Raw genomic sequence first — 21,389 nt, 5'->3', positions numbered from 1 at the left:
TGTACCCTTATGTTCTTATAGCAGCTTACAGGCTAGGCTGAGTGTCAAACCATCTCCCACGTCAGCACTCAACCCACCATGCCTGCCAAAAGAAAACACTTGCAAATGTTAGTACTTCACTGTAGAAGAATGTTTCAAAATAATACTTCCCACCAAAAGGAAAACCAAACAAAACAGAAGCAGTTTTGCTATTAAAGAATACCACTAAATAGGAAGGTAAATCACCAAGAAAGCTAAGCTGACATTGGGAAAGGTTTTCCAGGATGGATATTTCTGCCAACTAGTCTTTTCGGCTGTACTGAAGAGAAATAAATGCCATTTAGCCATCCATTTCAGATTGAAAACATAAAGACCCCACTTTGCTATGAAAGCCTATGTGCAACACTGGGTATGCTTTATACTAGTAATGTAAAGTAGGTGCCAAGAAAATTTAAAACAGCGTCTGTTTTTTCTAGGCACATACAAAAATAAAGCATTATTTATTTGACCTGCATTGGTGTTCAAAAGAAATAATTGCATAAAAGTCACAAATAACCACATTACTTACAACAGTGGTTTTATGCTGTGATTGCTTGGTAGCTTTGTTGCAGGAGAAAACACAAACTACCAAGATCCATTTTCACCTTTAAATCATAATATATGGAAATGAATGTAATGTACTTCTTGAAGTAAGGTGAGCAATCCAGATCAGCATGTTTGGCAAATCACTGCTTAAATCAAGCTCTGTCACTGAGAAGCTGGGTCAGAAAATGCAGCATAAGCTCAGAAACTTTGCTGGGTCTGAACAGGGGCAATGAGATGTCTCCCATCCATTTCCAAGAACTATTTCTAAAGCCTTAAGGGCTGTAGCTCATTTTTGCAGTGAGTGATGAAAAACCTCTCTCAGAATCACAGTATGTTGTTTTCTTTTACATCTCATTCACTCTGATCTAGATTTTTCTAAACAGAACAGGAGTCAGCTGGGCCAGTCTTTGGAAATACCTAAGTGTTGGTTCATTAAGGACATTTAATTTGCCCTCGAGCTGGGCAGCTGGTTTCCCAAATGGCAATAGAGCCCAGTTAAAGCTGGAGGAATGGCCTCCTTGACCATGGTTATAGAATCTGCAGTTAAGTTTGACCACTATAGGCAAGGTCTTTGAAGTCCTACAGTCTGCTGCTTGTGAGCATTCTGGCACAATCTCTGGGGTGGGGGGACAAAAATTGCAGATCTACAGAAATACAGCAGATTTTAGAGGAATGTGTTATGGAAAGCAACTTTTAGCTCATTGATTTTAAGGCTTCCAGGCAAATGACTTCTGCAAAGAAAAGAAGTAACTAAATGTAAAAGGAGTAAGCTTTAGAAATCTTTTTTTCTCTTAGGATATTATTAATAGCAGGAACATTAATAAATAGATATTGTTTTATACAGCACAGGTGCTCTAGGAACCATACTAACATTTCAGTGCAGTATTCACAGGTGCTCTAGGAACAATACTGAAAACAAGTAACCACGATGATCGAAGACTGCATCAGTGAGCAGCAATGTCAGAAGAAGAACTGGAGCGGGACGAGAAGAACTAGTCTGAGCTGTGGAATATAATGGCCTTTTGAAATTGATGATGAATTAGTGTTGTATTGCATATTATGAAGAATCATATAAGACCCTTTTTGTCAGCTGTTGTCACTCACTGAGGTGATGGCCCAACTCTGAGTTGTTAATAAAGCGAGCCTAGAGATACACACACTCTGGTAAAATCCTTTAATACTAAATGCAATTATGTTTCCATGAATGATATAATCTGAATTATATGTTCCTTTTTTATTTATTCATCATGTTTGATTAAAGAGAGGAGAACATCAATTCATATTTTTTCATTACAGTACTGCTGTATGTAAGCCCTTGTTAATGAGGCCATCAGTCTCACTTCACTATTTACAAGGCTACGCAGTTTAAAAAATCCTTTGCTTTTTTGCTTGTTAATTACAAGCTTGTACATTTTTATTCCCTTGCCTCCCAGCAGGCGATTTCCACATACAAAATAAAGAGATTTTTCTACAGGGTTTTTTTAATAACTCCACTCATCTGAGGACTTAATGAAAACTTTTGGCATATGGCCAACAGCCTACACATTCAGTTTATCTTGTCAGCAACATGTTGATTCAGACTGGTGCACATATGCAAGGCCTGCATCAACAGCTCACGACATTGTCATGGTTTGGTGAAAGCAAAATAAACAAAAAGCCCCTCAGCATTTCCTTTACTATTGCTCTTCAGAGGAGAGGCAGTAGCATGGCACAATCTATATGCTGTACTGGACCTTAGGAGGCCCCTGCAACTCCAAACATAACTAGTGCACACACACAGAGCTGGGAAGAAGAGAAATATAAGAAACACTCTTGTACCATTTATCAGCATTCTTCAAGACTGTTCTCTTAAACCAAAACCTCATAGGTGCCCCAAGGGAACAGACAGGGAGACAAATTTACCAGGTTTAGAAACCCCACAAATTAAAATCTCCTCCTAAAGACACTAGACTTCTTATCAAAAGAAAAACTGCCTGCAAACAACACCTTTTTGCACAATTTTCAGAAGCATAAAAAATTAAAAAGTAATTAAAATTTAAAAAACCCAAAAAGAGTGAATAAGATTACCTAACAGCACAGCTGAAACCCCTCACCAACATACCCTTCCCCTAGGGCCAGGCCAAGCCCCTCATATCCTTTCTGTGATGCACTCAGGTGGGGTTAATCTGGCTCTGCCCCTTATGGACTTGCTCAACTCTTCCTTTCTTCAGTGACATGGGCTGTATGTGTTTAGGGACCTTGTTGTTACGTATCATTATTATTGAATTAATTTAAAATATCCATATTTTATTAGAGTGTTTTCTAGCCACAGCCACCAATTTTTGCTGCAGCTTTATTTTATATAAATAATGTGCTTTTGAACAATGGGAAATACATCAGCTCAGGATGGCACAACATTCAGCAGGATTCCCCCTCTATTGGGATGTAGCAAAAAGTTGGGAGCCCAGGAAAGCACAGGTTTGTAATAGAAAGAAACTCTGCAAACTTCAGTATCCTGTATGTGGCAGACTGCTTACAGTTAAAGAAACAGCAAAGAAGGTAACAGGAGAACCGAGGCCATCAAATAAATGACTGGCAGGATTTACAGCCCAACCCTGAAGTCAAGACCGATCACTAAACCACATGCCTAGGTCTGGATCTAGCAGAAGTTTGATTTGCATGTCAAATGCACCTACTGCATTTTAGGATGGGAAAGGAGGAACACATATTTCTACATCTTCCAAAAGCAGTAGGCTAGATAGCAAGGTGCCACTTGTGAGGACAGGCCACCTGTAAGGGAGATGAACTTTTCCTGATGTTATGTAAACATGTACTGTCAACGTTTTAGATATTAATCCAGAGTTAACAGGACCTGGATGAAGAAATTAAGGAATCAATATAGGAAGAGATTTTGTTTCAGTTAAAGATACACTTTGTTTTCTTCAGTCCTTGGAAGAAGTTGTGCTGTTGCCCTGCCAAACCTTGTATTCACAGGTCTGCTCTCCTGAGTAGTTTAGTTCTAGTGAAATTATCTGGGTCAAAGCATCCTCTTCCACTGGAGACACAAACATGCATTTTAGCTGGTGGAGTCTGCTGCACCCTGAAATCAAAGGATTGGTTACCAAAGTTCACATTATTTGTGATGAGTATCTCTGAGACTGGATTCACCAGGTATCGTGGACTTAATTCACCCACACAAGCCCAGTCCAGGATACTTCTGCACCCAGAATCTACACATTGCCCAGGAACACAGCCAGGTACAAGCAAGATGGCATTTGCACCTGGCCCAGTACCCAAAACAGAACGTTTTTCCAAGCCAGTAAAGAGAGATACTCATTCAGCCATGCTGTGGAGCAGCCTGGCAGCCTCCCATCCCACTCCACAGGGCAAGAGCAGCAGTCCTGCCCAGCTGTGCTCACCTCCATGGCAGCCCAGAGCTTGATGTGCATGAATGACATGGATTTTGTGTCAATGTCAATGACGGAGAAAGGAAAAGAAAGAAATTCTGAATTTTTAACGCAAGGCTGCTATCAGTACCATATGGGAGAATAACAAATCTTTCATTGCTGAGGTGGCATAGCATAATTTTAATTATTTTTCAGATAAATACAATGCTTAGATTTACATTTTGCTAATTTAACAATCTGTGAAGTTTTACATATTCATTAAAGTTACTTTTTTTCAAGATACATAAGAACACTTTACATAAAAATACTTTTTTTAAATGAAACATTTAAAAACATATTTTTAGATATTTGAAATGCCATAGTCCTATTATATTTCATAATTAAAATAAGGTTAGCAGAACAGATATTTTGGTATTCTTTCCAATTGCATACCTTCATTTAAAGATTTTTTTTTCTTCTTTGAAGTATTTTATCTTAGTTTTAAAGCCAATGGACTCATATAAAAGCAATATAGAATGGAAATAAACTCTGCTATCATTATATTCACATGTAAAGTGTTTACTACTGAAGAGCAATGTACAGTTTATACAATGAAAATAAAACCAAATTGCAGATAGCATGTTTGACATTTTAAGTAACTTCTAGACATCACTTACCTTTTTTTTCTTTTTTTTTCCTTTTTCCCCCCAAATATTCTCAAAATCATACAGTGATTCTGAGTGCACTGATTTTCAGTTGCTCTATCTGCTTGCCCCAGTTTTGTGAAGACTCGCTAAATGCAGTTCCCACTGATTAAAAAAGAAGTCGTTAATACTCTGAGCTTCTAAAAAAATTAATTCCAGGATACTGCAGGACGATAAACCAAGGTCTCAGACTGCAGAAGCTGTTGGCCACTACCGAGAACATTGGTTATAAAATCCCATTTTCTTTTAACATAGATATCTGACACATCCTCAAAATTTCCTGAGAGTTTTGCCAAAAGAGATGAGGATAATTAGATCCTCATTTATAGTGGGTTTACATCCCCAGATCTGCTCTCTGATGATGTGATTCATTGCTTGTTTCAATAGAAATAGCACGTACACAGTATGTAGTCTGTCATGACTTATTTCTATATAGATTTCTTAAACTCTTCTGACTGTGAAGAAAGGAATTGTGTCTGATAGGCTGTGATTTACAGGACATGTTCTGGAGACCAAGCCCTATATCCATCTGGGTGGCAAGAAGGGAAAGAAACTAACCATTGGGGCATCAATAATTTTTAGTTCCATGTGCAAACATGATCCTTCCAAAAGCAGACCAAACCAGAGAACTTCTATTACATGTTCAGCATTTGTGAGAGTCTCCTCTCTACTCCTACTCCTTCATGAGCAACAATAAGAAGGAACAGAGTATTTCCCAGAAAAAAAATACTGCAGAGACAGCCAGAATTCTGCCCTCTTCACCCCACTCTGCAGGCACAAGTTATAGATATAGCTAGATATCCATAACTAGTAGATACAATACAGTTGAAATCTGTGTAAATTTGGATATGCGGTTCATTCTTTTTAGTCCATAGGGACCCTCTGTTTAGGTTGCTCTTCCTAGCCTACAGATGGCTGAGAGTTAAGAGAGGGCAGAGAAAGCTTTCACCTACCCCAAGGGCATCTCCTCTTCCACATGTGACTTTTTGATTGTGCTTTAGAGACAAAAGTTTCCCACTGTAGAACCAAGAAAGGAAACATACTAGCAAGCCCATTCCTAACTGCAGGGGAGTACTAAAGATGGAAGCTCAAATTATAAATTGTAATATGACATAAAAGCAGCATCACTATGGGCTTGCAGAACCTTTCTCCCCAAAAAGCTATAATAAAAGTTGGTTTTCATGAACACCTAGCAACAGCTCACCCAGCCCTGCACATGGGAACTGGAATGATTTGATCCCACACAGTCCCATGAGTGGACATGCTCACCCTGACCTTGCTGGATTTTCAGCTGTGCTCTGCTAGGGCACTGCTAAATACATCATATTTATTTCATATACTTAATTATCAGCTTGACATGCAAGAGGCAGGATTAAGACCTCTCATTAAAATACCTACGCCCAAAATTTGGGTCAATCCTGGTTAAATTTAACTAATTAGAATTGTATAGATTGGTTCTGTTGCAGTTGGCCTTAAACTGATTTTTGCCCAAGTGGAAAGGCAACCGTTGTACACATGCTCAGAAGTGGGCCTGAATTTCTCTTACATTTCTTGCCATCCCACTCCGTTACCTTATCAGTTGGTCTCTGCCTGTAGTGATGAAAATGGTATTTAGGTCAATGTGTTCTTTGTTAATAGCATTAGCCATATGCCTAAGACTTAGACTTCCTCTTCTCCTGTTACTGCCTTTGGCTAGTAACATGTGGTCTTTAAATATATTTCACTCTTAACAGTGTACTTAATCCATCAGGTAAGATGGAGAGAGTCTGTTTTAGGCTGACTAAGATGATCAGTGGAATGTTAATTACAAAATTCCTATGGGTCAAGAGACTCCTTTTTATAAAGAAACACAAGCCATTTTATATGTTACTTTTTATACTGAGTCCCCAAAAGCAGGGGGAAGAACTACATTTGTGTTCTGCATGGGAGATCTAATTATATACAGAATAAGTTTGGGGTTTTTTTATTGCTGCAACAGTTTTGGAAACTTTACTTTAGAAATACAGTATTGCTTTTTATCTTCCAAGGGTTTTTTGGTTTTGTTTAAAACACATTTTATTAGCATAATTTTTCCTCATGTGACAGCAAAGATCAGAACAGAAGTGTGTTCAAACCCGCACCCACACACATGTATATATCTTCTGAAGCAGATTCAGCAAATGGAAAACTGGTTTTGGCTTGGAAATGAAGAATTACTATACTAGTAGCATGGCAAAGTCCAGCAGAAGAAGCTGCATTAGTTTAACTAGGGGCATCAAAATCAAAAGACCTTTGATAGGACTATTTTCAGATGTAAAGAAAAATACCTTCTCATTCTTTATTTATTGAATGCCATTGGATCCTACATACTAGCCAAAATCCAGACAGTCAACTGATAATGAATTACAGAATTCCAACATGGCCAGAGACTAGAAGTTTCCCTTAGCTAAGCTAAAGTTTTGAGTTTAACTTCATCCCAAGGACATTATGAGCAGGAAATAAATATCCTGAAACTATTTGCTAACTGTTCAAGCTTTGAAAGATATTTGTTCTGAATGCCTCAAGATTATGGCTCTGTAAAATACTTGTCAGAGGACCTCAGCCTTGTCCCTTGTGCTGTGCCCATCACCGCTCCGTCCAGGCAGCTGTGGGGTAGCGTTCCAGGAGTGTGTTCCTCAGCTGGGCTGTATGGATCTTGTCTCTGGTCTCCACGGTGCAGGTGACCTGAGAGAAGAATTAGGAACATTCCTGATGGCATGGCAGCAATCTCAGACAAAGGCATTTCCAACAAAATCCTAAAATACGCTTGTAAAAGCAAAATGATCGGTTCAATGTAAAAACCCTGGGCCTCACATCCCATGTCTATGCAGCTAAGAAAACTGACATTGCAGACATCTGGGACTCTTCCAGCCTTTCTGCACAGTATTATAACCTCCCAGCAGCCCCACTTTTTATTGTCTTCAATGTTTGAAGAAGCTAGACTGATCCTCTGATGGCTCCTGGGCAAGTACTGTTGGCCTCCCTGAAGTCATCCATTAGCAGCTTCTCTTTTCCCTTCCCTGGGGTATGTGGTGCTGCTGGCCACCTCACCTATCTCTGACTCTTACCTCACCCCATTACCCATGTTTCAAGCTTTTTATATTCTCTTCCTCCTCTCTCTCATGGAGTTATCCCCCAATCCTTTATCATCTCAGCAGTATTCTGTCTGGTTTCATCTACTCACCCACCTTGTTTTACTCAGATTTTTTGTTTGCTCATTGATTCACTTCTAGTTTTCTGTGATGGTTGTTCTGATGCTAAATCAAACTAAACCCAGGCAAAACCCTAAATTTTGATAGTTTTTATTCTTCACTTTCCTTGACAAGTATTATTGAAAATCCTGTCATGCAGCCACTGAAGACAATAACTTCAAGGTCATTTTAAAAACTCTTCTTTAACCCCTCTTTTCTACATACTCACATCTCTACTGCATCATTTTAAAATCTGGGCAGTATTAAAGGTGAGGAACAAATGTGAAGATGCAGAAGGAAAATTAAAATTATACTTCATAATTTTAGACTACTAACTTCTGTCACCACTGACCCTGCTGGAATTATCACTGATGCTGAAAGTGCCACATGGAAAAAAGACCTCACAGAAACAGGGAAATCTAGTGAGGAAAGGATGCAAGATGAGTCACAGTGCAACAGAGAGTTTATTTTAACAAGCAAATCTACAGAGAATAAAGGAAAAACTGGTCATGGTAACCTTAAGGTGGACTATTAGACACAGATGCCCTGTATGTTCCTATCAGAGCTGCATCCTTTACAGAAAGCAACAAGACAAAAATTAAAATTGTCTCTACTCAAATATGTTTATGACGACATTTCAAAATAAGAACTTTGTGAATTCATGTTTCCAGGAATGAGCTTAAAATAACAATAAACCTCTAGCAAAATTAAAGGTAAAACACTAACTCCAGGCTTGGCTATAGCTTTTTAAATATCCATCATGAAATAAGCCACATTTTTGTTCCGTTTCCGTAATTCATCTTTTATCCTAAACATAGTTCTATTCTTGTTTGGTTCTTTGGAACACAAATTAGATGCTAATTTCTTGCGCCTCTGAAAAGGTGGGATTTAATCTCAAGAGGACAGTCACAGAAGACAATAATGAGGGAAGAGGAGAGAACACAAAGATTGGGAAAAGTATCTTAAGGATAGCTAGGCACCAAAGTACCAAATACCTATTATCCGTTCCCTGGTTCATGTAAAAATTCCTAAAGCTTTTCAGTCATTTTTTCAAGAGCACATATTCATCTCTCACAGAGTCTGTAATTAAAAAAGGCAACCTTTTTCCCTTTCCACAGCAATCATGCCTGTTTTGTCCTGAGCAAATCAATTGCTGCACTTGAAACCAGTCTGGACTTGCCAAGTTCAGCTTTGAATATTTGGCAGCAAGCAGTTGCTCTGCCCTGGAACAAGAATGGGAAAGCATTTTGATTTACAGAGCTAACCATCCTCCTCTCTGCCCTTTTCTTTTTTGTTAATGATTGAAGCCAGACAGACTTGGATAGATTGGAGCCAGAGAGCTTGTAAACAGCTTGTATAGACAATGTCTTTTTTTTCTGTACACACACAGCATCTGACATGTGATATGGCCTTTAATATGCTGTAGTGTATTATAAAAGTAATAACAGCAGCAGCAGAAATAATAAACAACTCCAGAAATTCACGTGATTTTTCACACTTGTCAAATAAAGAGAGAATATTTGCACACAGCAGGAGTGAACAGAGAATCACACTATACCTTAGAGCAGCTACAGATCTAAAAAGCAAGGAAGACAAGAATTTGCTTTCTTGCTCAGATTAAACCAATTTACACTGCAGTTTTACCTTCATTTGTTTCACCTGACAAGTATGAATTACATGAGTGTCCAACAGGGCAATGCTCATGTTCATGGGGAAGTATATAAGGATTATATTTATCTAGGATGAACAGTCACCCAGGTACTACTAGCTACTGGAGGTTGCATACCTACTGGTGAACTAAGAGTAAGCACTACAAATAGGTCTTATTTAAGAATAATCAAACTTACCACCTGATGCTTCTTATATTCCAGACAAGATAACCCACAACTAGAGAAAACTTTAAATTCATTTCAAACCCAGAAACCCCCAGTACTAGACATAGACTTTTGCTCCAGCAGAGCTCTCACTGACTGCAGGACCATGTTTGCATAGTAGACCTTTCTTTTCTGTGTATTAAAAAAATCCAGAAAAAACAACAACAAAAAATGAGTACATTTTATGCATTTCTCTCCTGCATATTACATTCTTGTTGGATTAAAAAATAATAATAATTTTTAAATTATATGGTCTTGTAAGATCGTTAAAATATCCATGCAGATGGATCTTTTACTGCGTTTAGAGTTCTGCTCTGTGTGAGAGGTAATGTAAAGATTGATTCCAGCCTAAGGGTTTAGTTAGCCTGTTGGGGTTTTTTTATAGCAGGCCTACAGGAAATGGAAGACAGAACAGCCTTCACTGAATATCGATGTCTCATGGATTTTATTTAATAACTAGAAATAATTTGAGGGAGCAGGACAAAGGCTGAAAAAAAGATAAAGAAAAAAATTGATCATGTTATCACTCTGTGCAACACCAAAATACAGATGCATAAATTAAAATATTCATACGAATTAATTTCACTTCAAAGAGAGGAACGTTGATAACTTCACAGAAGCAGTAAATTTGCAAAGTTCTGTGCTGAGTAATTTGGGCAACAGGGTGGGTACCTCTGTTCCCCTTTAACTGCAAGTCTCATATGTGGGCACTTTGCCTCTTAAATCATATTTTCCTAGATATTAAAAATTAATTCAGCATGCCCCTCACCTTCCTGCTGCCTGGTATCTGTAGGCTGTATGTGCAAATAAAGATATTGAGTGAACATGCCAACCCAGTGCTATAGAGCAGAGGAAATGTGAGTAGCATTGCTCAACCAAAACATTTCAGTCTTTTGTGCTTTTCCAGGCTCCATGTAAAGACAGGCTGTGCAAGCCCTTATGTCCCTGACTCATCCATTGAACCTTTGTACCCAACTTGAATCCTAGAAACCATATTCATCATCTTCTTTTAAACTGTTTACCTTGGAGGATTCACATAACTTAATATTCATGATATACCATGCTCAGCAACACTATAGGTTTGTTTCCACAAAAATCACTGAAGTTAGAAATTAAAACTTTATTTATATACACTGGTTTCAGTTCTGTAAATAAAGCAAGGCTCTTTTTTTCTATTTAAAAAAACAATCATCAACTGTGCAATTTTCTGAATTATTCAGTAAACACCCAGTGTAGGTTACTGCACAATACAGATTATTTGGCAACAGCACTTCAGTTTATGGTTTGGGGATCAGCTGCAAGATAATCCCCAAGGTTGGTATTGCAATGCTTGTGAAAGAGCATAACAGCTACCACAGCTGTCACTTGGTTGTGCAACCTGACCCCTTATCTTTTTGCATACTCCTGCATTCAGGTTGGTGAGCATGAGCACAAACTAGTTACTGTCACATTACCTAAATCAGATAATAATTCAACAGGTTTACTCTTATCCTCCTCAGACTCAGGTTCCTATTTTGACAACTGGGGCAGGCTCTTGTGTACCATGTTAGTCTGCTGTGGAATGCCATTAAAGAAAATGACCAAATTCTTTTGGAGAGTCTCAGAAGAAATGTATTGTCAAACTTCCCACTCCAAGCATCTTCATTTTACAGATAGGGAACTGGAGCATGGAAACAGTGCCTTGCCCAGGTCACACAGGAAATGCTCTAGGAATGATAGCATCCTTCTTGTAGCTGGACAGCTGTGTGCTCCTCTGTATTCTCTTCACGGGACAGCAATATGGAATATGTTGGAAACAGGGAACTCTAATCCAAAATATTCCCCTTTGGCCTTTTACAAAATGCAAGTTGGCCTGAAGAAACTTACTCAAATTGACAAAAGCAGACTAAAATAATTCAATGGTTTCTGACCTGAGGTGAACAAACTGTATGGAAAAAACAGGTATTAAACCACACAAAGTGAGCCAGGAAACCCAGCACCCCTGGGACAAAGTGTAATGTTATCATAAAGAAGAAGCAACATTTGATTTATGAATTAGTATTTTGTTGCACAGTCAGAGGGAGAAGTAATGTGATGGATGTTCTTTTTACAACTGGTCTCTTCTGAGTTATTTAAAACTACAGCAGTGTTAAGGTCCTAAGAGGTTTGAAGTGAACAGATCAGACAACCCCATAATATCAAACAGGATGGAGGTTAGAGGGAAAACTGCCACTGCAGCTGCTTCTCTGTAAAGCTCGGAACACCTCAAGACCTTGCAGGACCTCACTGGTCTGTTCCAGGACCCTCCTGTACCTGTCAGTCTGATTATGCTGTATATATTATGCTGATTATACCAATTTCAGTGGTGAGGAGAAGACTTTTCTAGAAACTTGATGAAATAATTCAGCTTGTTTGAGTTCAAATATGAGACACCTATTAAGCAGATAAGCTGCTGTTCTATAGCAGAGCCTTGCATGGCTTCGTAGAAAAGATAGCTCTTACCTTATTAAGTCACTTATTGATTTTACTCATTGACTTCTCTCTGAGTCAATAATAATATGAAATTAAAGGGATTTAAATGGTTATAAAGACGTTTACAGATAGAAGCAATTTAAGTGATAAATTGTGCCACATTGAATCTGAGGAATATTCCTGATAAAGTATAGGGAAAGTTCATAGAAGCAAGCTGTAGCTTCCTCCCATGAACTGGGTAATTCTTCAGATCTCTATATCCAGTTAGCTGGTGATACTAGATGATTTTCTTTCTTAGCTCCAATCTTATTTCTGTCTAGAGATTCCTGGTCATCTAACATGCTTCAGGAGCTGTAGAATATGAAGCCTACCAGACTGGTTATTTGTATGTTTTTTCTAAGAGTTATCTATTTCAGTTGGGACTTTGGAAGTCATTTTCTAACTGCTCAGTTAAGAGTGAATTAGGGTGTAGTCCTGTGAAAGACAGAAATCCAGTATGAGCCACAAGGAAAAAACTGGAGGTATGAGCAGGCAGTATCCAAAAGAAACTCCCATGTTGTTCCAAAGAACATGACCAGCCAATTGCACTGCACAAGGCACTTCATTAAGAATCAGCTGAATCTAAACTAGCCATAATATTTAATTTTATTTAAATTTTTTAAAAAATCTCTTATTTTTGCCAGTAAAGTGTTCTAAAAGTTATTTTTCCAGAAGTGTAGTTTGAATATAAATCTTCCTTTTAGAAAGTCCTTACTACACCGCACAATCAGACTATCTGCAAGGATCTTCCTACAGAGGATTCCAAGCTTGTACCAGATGAATAAACACTAACCCAGCAAGGCTCTGTTTCACTAGAGGGGGAAAAATGCTCAATCTTCCTGATAAACAGTGACTAGAAGCAAAATTTCTCACTTTGGAAATCAAGGGGCAAATCTAAAAAGATGATTAAATTCTCAGATGACAACCTTGACAGGACTGATTTAGTGTTTCAAATAATCCACTACACTTACTGCTCTGTTCTGTCAAACACTTCATTATATCCACAGTTGAAAGTATGTGTCAGAGTGGAGCAGGTACAGCTGTAATGCCTTTCCTATTATTACCACCTGTTCAACACATGATAATTTTGGTTCTTGATCCAGATTTAAATGGATACTTAATTTAATGTGCTGTGATTTACACTGATGAAAATGATACAAAGTTCTTTGCAGGTCTGCTTTAGTAGCAAATGCTTAAAATGCTTTGCTGACATAGGGATTTGGCCCTCACAAGCAACAAAAAAAAGCAATACCTCCCCCACAAATATTAGCTTTATTATGAAAACCTGTACATTTTTCGATATCAGGTTAGAGCAAATTCATTTTGATGCTTAAAGATAAATTCAATATTGTCCCTTTTTAATTACCCTTGTTTTAGTTTCGTGACTGTGTTTCCAAACAACAGCTTCACAATTCACTAGGTGTTACCAGATAGAGCTGCCTCCAAAGTCACTGAGGTCTATAAATCTGGATCACTACTTTGTACCTCATATCTAATTAACCAACAGCCTCTCCCAGACTGATTAAAAACCATGCAAATCCAACATCCAATTAAATTATTCAGGGACTCAAAGTCTTCCCTTCAACCCTCTTGTAGTACAACATTGTCAGATTCTTGAAGAGGATAGTCAGTGAAAATACTTTGTGTTTAAAGTGCAGACAATATCACATGACACTTTTTCATTCAGGGACTGAATATTTACTACAGATTCTGATAAAATTGTCTCATTGGGAGGTTTGGCAAGAGCAATGCAAAACTGTTCATATTCTCAATCAAAAAGTAAGAAAGCAGATTTTGTTTGATGTATTTAGTAGCATTAATAAAAATTACAAGCCTTACTTCATGAAAATCAGACTGAAAACTTTAGACGAGTTACAGGGTTTGTCAAATCTAGCCTTCAGTGAAAAGATTTTTCAGAGCTAAGTCTGTCACTGAATCAGAGGGATTTGTCTATCCCATGCAGTGTCATGTTATCTTCACGTTACTGAAACCAGTAAGCTGGCCTATCGTTACAGCAAACTGCGAAAAAATATAGTTTAAGTCCTAGACACTTGAGAAAACTGGTAATATAATGTTCTGAAAGGTGTTTGTGAACTTCACTGTAGTTCCTTGGTATAGTCATCTCTAATCTAACCTGCTCTTTATATCCACAAGTGAAAATACTGAGCAGGTTTATGCATCCAGGTGGGAAATTAGATTTAAATGCCAAAACAGAAGAAAATGCTTACTCAATAGCATTACTGAATTCCAGTTATGAGCCTGTTTAGCAGAGATCCCTAATTTGTCTTCCACCTGTGATTCCACAAACCAGGTCAGGTTGGACTCAGACAGCAGTAGCATGACATCCATGGAACCACACCTCTGCGAAACCAGTTGAAACAACAGATATGCCATGAGACATATGATCCTTTTAAAAGATGCCATTAACTGAAAACACCTCCGTGCTGTTATTGTATCAAATACTCAACAAAGGAATAATTATTTTGCTCTACCGTCTCTGTGGATAAGGTACAAAACTGAAGCCATAGTTAAAAATGAGGATTCCTTAGGAATAAGGGTGTTCTCCACATCTTTAAGGCAAATTGATCTCAGATAATTACAGTCAGTTTACACAACTTGCTCTTCAAGTTCTGGACGGATGCTGCAGCTTGCTCAGCACCTCTGGCACACCACTAAGCACGTAAGGAAGGTTTGCAATAGTAACAGCTGGAGTATTTCACCCACGGTGTCACAATAGCAGGTAAAACAGGTCCTGTATTATTTATATGCCTGCTAAGTGTTTGGTGAGGCAAGGTGCTGTATAACACAGAAGAAATTATCTATCACCTGCTCCCCAAATCGTTGTGCACACTCTATTGGACTTCTTCAACATAGTCATGTAGAGATAAAGGAAAACAGAATGAACTAGGGGAGATCAGTACTTCTAGAGAAACTGAAATTGTGTCTCATCTTACCTCAACAGTGGATAGCTCAGATGTCACAAAAATGCATTCTTGTTTGATATCCAAAACTCTAGATCAAATAAGGGATAAATTAGAGATCACAACAATCCTTTGTCATTGTAAAATAGTTTCTGTAAGTGTTTGCACAGTAGCTATCTTTGCTGCTTTCTGTGTTAGCCACATATTCTATGAGGCAAAGGTGCTTTCACACTGGAACAAAAATGAAGGAAATAAAAGTTTTTCTGAAATATAACAAGAAAAAACCCCTTTGATTAATTAGTTACATACTTGCCTTCAGAGAACATTTGGAAACATGTAAAAATATTTTATAATCTTTATACTATTCTGTGATTATATTTCCCTACTATTAGTCTGATTTACCTTGCTTCTTCCCGAGCCAAAATCTCCAGTAGCTTTGAAATGTCTCCTGGGCAGTCAGAAAGCACAAGGGAAAATTTGCACACTCTGTTATCAAGGGTCAGAGCACGAGCTATGCACTGTTGCAGCAAATGTAACTCCAGGTTTCCACTGCATATAACAATTGCCACTCTGAAAACAGAAAGAAAAATAGCATTTTTGATTAGCACTTGTCTGTGCAAAGGAAACAAATCACAGACATTGTATTCAATATCAGCTTAAGATCTGCTAGGACCACCCTTCAATAAATGTGTACTACATGTAAGAGGGGCTCCTGGCTCTAGCATTCATTTGTGGGCAGGCAGTGGAAGCCTAGAAGCTGGCTGCATCCATTGGTCTGAAACTTTGTTTTCATTTTGCATTTCCTTCAGATTTTAGTTTTGTTAGACATAGTTAGTTGGAGCATGCTAGTTCTGTTTCAAATTTTAAAAACGTAACATAATTCCCTGTAAGTTCTGAGTTTTAGCCTCTTCATGGTTAGATATCATGTTGTGCAAGGCATTCATTAACCATTAATTAAACTCATCTCAACCCTGCAAAATGAGTGCAGAAATGTTTGAAGAAGCCACATGGTTAGTCCATGGTAATCTCTCTCTGCAGTCAAACCTGACCTCTTCAAACCTTTGCATTTTCTTCTTGATCTTAGCTATACTGCACTGCAATTTGTTGCTGCTCTGTTTGTACTCTGCCAGCTTCTTCTGAAGAATTGCCTCAGTAGTATTTTAGTGTACAATGCTGTGCAATGGAGATTTTATTTTGTCTTGAGTTCATGTTAAATACATTCTGGGCTATATCCTAAGCCAAGGCTCAATCCTCTTAAGTACTGAGCCCAGATGCAAGAAAGCACTTACCCACACATTTAACACTAAACACAAAGGTAAACCCACTGACTCTCTGAGCAGGAGTTTTTGGCACAGGGAGGCACTAGGCAAGTGCAGAAGACAGCCTAGCTCCTGTTCCACCACAGACAGGACTGATTTCTACAAGTGAAGGCAACAGGCTGACAAGAGCAGGATGCTCTCCTGGTAGATGTGACCATGATCTGTGGAGCTTTGTGTAACTGTCATTCCCCCAACCCTTTGAGAATACAAGAAAATTACAAGATTTGTCTGGTCTCCAGGCTGACATTTGTCTTTTTCAACATGGTCTTCTGACCTGTGAGTGGTCTCTTCAGCCTGAAGTAGATGCCACAGATAGACTGCCAGTTCAGGGGTAGGAACTGCCTTGTCACTCATGAAACAAGTAGCTTCTCTCTCTCTGTTTCCTGGAAGCAAGGCACTCCACCCCATGCTTTTGCCACAGTTCTGTGTTTATAATAGCTGCTGTACCTTTTACCCTTCAACTCAGGCAGCTTCCCTGCAACCAACGCTGCAAGTCCAATAGCCCCATCTGCATCAACCGTAGCTCGCTCATACTCCAGCAGTCTCAGCATTGAAATGAAGATGTCCTCCTCCCTGAATGCAAAAAAGTTATGTCAAAAGAAAACAAAAGAGCTACCAAAAGCAGAAGACAATATATTTATCGTAAAGGGATTCTTTCTAGCCTTCTGGGTACACAACAATCCCAAGTTGGTGTTACAGCAAGCTGTGCTGGTGAAGTGAATGTGCATCTAGTCTTAGTTATTAACTGAAAGTCAGGATGGTAATTTTTTACTAGAACAATTGTACAAGATAAATCCTAGCAGTAAGTATATTGTACCAACTTGGTCTTTCGGTGAAGATTTAGAAGTTTTGCCACAAGCTACCTTCAAGTGTTGTAGAACTCAACAAGGACAAGTTTTACACCCAGTGCATCACTAGGTACTAGCAGCAGGTGAAGTTTTGGCCAAAGGAGTCAGATATGTGGGATTGGGTTCAACGCCTTCAGTGCCCCTCTTGGAAGGAAAGACACCCTGCCATCACCATGCTCTCACAGTGTGTGCATGATCGCAACTCTGGCGAACCAGCTCTCCACTGCATATGAAGAACAACAATGCCCTGGTGGTACCAGACACTTTTCATATACAGCAGTGTTCACTCAGTATTATTCATGTCACAGCTTTTCTTCACCTACCTCACAGCAACAACTTTGTCCACAAGTTTCCTGGTCAACTGCAAAGAATTGCTGCCAAAGCAAAGTCCGCTCACATCTGTCAATTCCAAAAGACAAAAATATGAAGATGGATGCTCTAGACAAGTTCAACATTTTTAGAGTCCTCACTGTTTTGTGCTCTTAATGACTGTAGCACACTGCTGTTATATGATCTTAATTTGATCTTAATTTGATCACTTCATTTGATCTTAATTTGATCACTTGATTTTTCGTATGACAGAAATGCATTTGGTAATGAAAGACCAAATCTTCTAGGAAGATTTTGCCATTTTGGACCCCTTTACTGGCACAGTCACACTGCAAGAGTGACCATGTAGCCCAGCACTTTTCACCATACAGTGAGGCCTGAAGACTGTGGCTCTGGGTTTATTAGCTGCAGCAGGACAGTTAGCAAAGGAGACAGACAGAGCTTACTGAGAGACAGCTGAGGTATTTTGAGCAAATTAAACGATGCAGTTGTTTCCATATATGAGCACTGTTCTTCAAGAACAGTTTTGAGTAAACATTTAAGCACTATATTTTTCTGCCTTTTCACAAATTAGTCTTTTAAAAGTGAGTTTTCCCATTGACTTCACTGGTTAAGGTGCTGCTTGTGAACACCATGGTCAGATAAATACTCTCATATTTCTAAATATTCACCTGAATATTTCATGTGCACTGGGAACAGTTATACCCCCAGGGTGGTGGTGGCAGAAATGCATCAGAAGTTTTTCTTACAGCATGAATTAAATTCTGACTCTTCAAAGGTTTCATTTATGGTATGTTTGAATTGAATTAGTAAGAAAAGAATACGGTCGGAGAAATCAATGAAAACCTTTATTTTACCTCCAAAAGAATAATCCATTTTCTTACCTCCATAAAAGTCATGATTGCCGCAAGCCTGGTCTTCAATTGGGTGGCCAGCCTTTAAGGATTGTTGCAATACAGGGAAACTTTCAGATTCAACCCCCTGGGGAAGACACATGTTGTCACTCCTTTATTGATTCAGTTGTAACAGAAGTTATCACCAAAGCAGACACCAAAAAAGCTACACAGTTTCTTCTTCGAATTAACAATTAATTTCGAATTGCATAATAACTGTGCTATCACTAAATTTATCCTATGGATTACTTAGGGCCAAACTTTTACAGTAAGAAAGTATTTCAAAACACAGAACTGGATTTGGAAGATTTTTCCTTAAATCCAGGCAAGCAGCCAAGGAGCAGGAGATTTCCCAGGCTCTCAGTGGCTCTTCTCCTTGGTAAATCCCAAGACCACAGTTCGTCCTGGTCCCCAGTATAGTCAGTGTCTGCCAGTGTATCACTAGATACCAGCATCTTTTGAAAATATCTGTCGTGAAAGCTGTCAAAATTGAACACTTTACAGGTGAAATGAAACTTACAATTACAGAAATGTGTGGATTGAGGTGTTTGAGTGCAGCAGCTGACCCTGCCAGCAAGCCACAGTGGCCTCCTGCAGGGAAAATCACTGCGTCCAGCTTTGGGACCTGCTCGTACACCTCCAGCCCCATGGTTCCCAGGCCCGACAGATAGACAGCACTATCCTCCCTGTGGGAAGGAAGGGTACAGCTCAGCAGGGTTCACAGTTGTCAACACAATAATACTGCCATCTACTATCTTAAAGACACTGTAAAGATGTAAAGATACACACTAAATTACCAGTATGATGGCAGGAGGCAATACAACAGGACACTGCTATCAGACAGATCATTGCGTGCTGTGTAAAGCATGATGTTACCCACTGGGAGAAAACTTGTGCCTTGACAAACTCCCCAAACAGTTTTCAGGGCAAAAAAGCATGTATCTCTATTGTTACTGGTATCAGGTGTTTACAGAGCTGGTAAGACAGAAGCTGTTTTCCATTGCCATCACTACCTTATGCTTCATAAATTTTAAATGTGGCAGTCCAAACTAAAATCAAAGTCTCAGAAGGAGATCTCCTTCTCGGCATTTATAAGTGGAATTTAGTGTTTACGATAAATGGGAATTTTCATTCAATCTAAACACTGTGTTCAACCTCACAACCTCACAAATATCAAAGATATTGTTACAGAGTTAAATCTTTCCACAGTCCAGAGCCAATATCTGATACATTCACATTACTCTGGAAGACTCTGGAAGGGTAAGAGAAGCATTTAGTCATGCCAAAATACTCACTGCTAAAACACTTTCAGGCAAAGGTAATTTGATGAGCAGAATAGGGACAAATAGAGTCAAAAGTTTGAAGAAAAGTCCACACAATTGACTTGGATCTATTTCTAAAAGCTGTTTTGCATTTTATTTAAAAATTAGCAATGATGCTAAATGTAGAATAATAACCAAAAAAAATGAAACCTCTGTATGACTGTATGTTCTGTTTTTTTCTGGCAAATGATTAAGCAAACAGAATTATAGATCAAATGACTTCACTTGATTTACTTGACGCAGGACATTCGTGTACCAGGAAGCTATGCTTTTATTACTGTTAGACTTGCAACGAGAGGCTCAGCACAGGAGCACAGGATGTTTGCAAGGTGAAGACCATGGCCCTTTTGAGAAGTTACCTCACATATATAGCAAAAGCAAGCAAATTCCTCAGGATGAGAGTCTATATAACTACACAAGAAAGGAAGGGAGGAATGAACTTTCACTCCTGTAGCACAGCTAGAGACAGTGGGGTGGGTAACTGAACCCTTGAATTTATTGTCTTTATCAAGATATTGAGGGAGCTTTTTCTTCTTATATGTGACAAAATATATCACTGGTCTCCTGAACAATTTTTCTGGAGCCTTATTCACAAATAAGATTCAGAACTGAGTTTGCAGAGTTACCCTTGCCGTGGTTACATGGGAAACCGTGGGGACCTGCAAAAATGAATGAGGACCTGGGATATTCAATTTGCAAGAAAAACTACTCTAACAAACTCAAAATTCTGTCCAAAGGAGACTACTCGGGGCATGGAGATTTATTAGCAGTTTGAATGAATGTTTCAGGTAATCACGTTTTCCTTGCTAACGTCTAGTTAAGAACACCAGTTCACTGATCAGCCTCCAGCTTTTTATAATGAAATGAGTTATTTTATTGCAGTGTGACTGGTTACTTTTGCTTTGTGAAAGCAAACATATCTCTTTCAATAGCATATGCTATTGAGGGAAAATCAAAGAAAAGGGCAGATAAATCTAAAGACTGTAGATTTAAATAAGCATTTATGAGTCAGAGCTAGAAATCTGGACATTTACCTTCTGTAATGTGAAATCAAAGAGGCTGTCAGGCTTCAGGTTTCCAATGAAATTTTGACATAGCAGCTCACAGTCTGTTCCCCTGATCTGCAAATAAGGGGCTCAAAAGCTATTGGCTGTCCTTCCTGGAGTAACAGACTAACCAGATCACAAATGAACAAGGATCAGGTCTGATCAGTATTTGGATACAGAGTTACACAGGAAAAAAAATGGACTCTAAAGGAAGGAAAGTGTGTAGTTCAATCTGTAGCACTCTTACCTCTCTGATTCACAAATCAATCTTTCTCACATCATCCCAGAGGTACTGTGTTACTTACTTGCAATCTTCACATTGCATTTATAATGAGGTCCTGAACATCTATATTTATTAAAAATCCCATATTACCTAAGCAGCAATTAGGTAGACTTAATGATTGAATTCCAACTTGAAAAATCATATTTCCTTCCTGGAATTTCACAGGAAGTTGCAGTTGGATAGAAGTTTCCTTCCTCTAATTGAACTCTTGCATGATCATT

General features: G+C 38.6%; 1 protein-coding gene across 3 annotated transcripts in view; it reads right to left on the bottom strand.

Annotated features, from left to right (window-relative positions):
* Positions 1–4,616: 4,616 nt before the first annotated feature.
* LOC113483363 (putative threonine dehydratase) overlaps positions 4,617–21,389 on the bottom strand; it is a 32,793-nt gene continuing 16,020 nt past the window's right edge. For all 3 annotated transcript variants that reach the window (XM_026854873.1, XM_026854872.1, XM_026854874.1), the window contains 7 exons: positions 19,038–19,203; positions 18,509–18,605; positions 17,618–17,693; positions 16,894–17,019; positions 15,530–15,697; positions 15,161–15,218; positions 4,617–7,336 (listed from right to left, as the gene is read on the bottom strand). In XM_026854873.1, the coding sequence (XP_026710674.1) occupies positions 7,238–7,336; positions 15,161–15,218; positions 15,530–15,697; positions 16,894–17,019; positions 17,618–17,693; positions 18,509–18,605; positions 19,038–19,203 (790 nt within the window). In that variant the 3' untranslated portion in view covers positions 4,617–7,237. The remainder of the gene's footprint in view (positions 7,337–15,160; positions 15,219–15,529; positions 15,698–16,893; positions 17,020–17,617; positions 17,694–18,508; positions 18,606–19,037; positions 19,204–21,389) is intronic.

The sequence above is a fragment of the Athene cunicularia genome, assembly GCF_003259725.1.
Source record: "Athene cunicularia isolate RWA chromosome 9 unlocalized genomic scaffold, athCun1 chr9_part1, whole genome shotgun sequence".
In the NCBI taxonomy this organism is placed as follows: Eukaryota; Metazoa; Chordata; class Aves; order Strigiformes; family Strigidae; genus Athene; species Athene cunicularia.
Note: the sequence above shows the minus strand (reverse complement) of the source record. Positions and strands in the feature narration are given on the sequence as shown.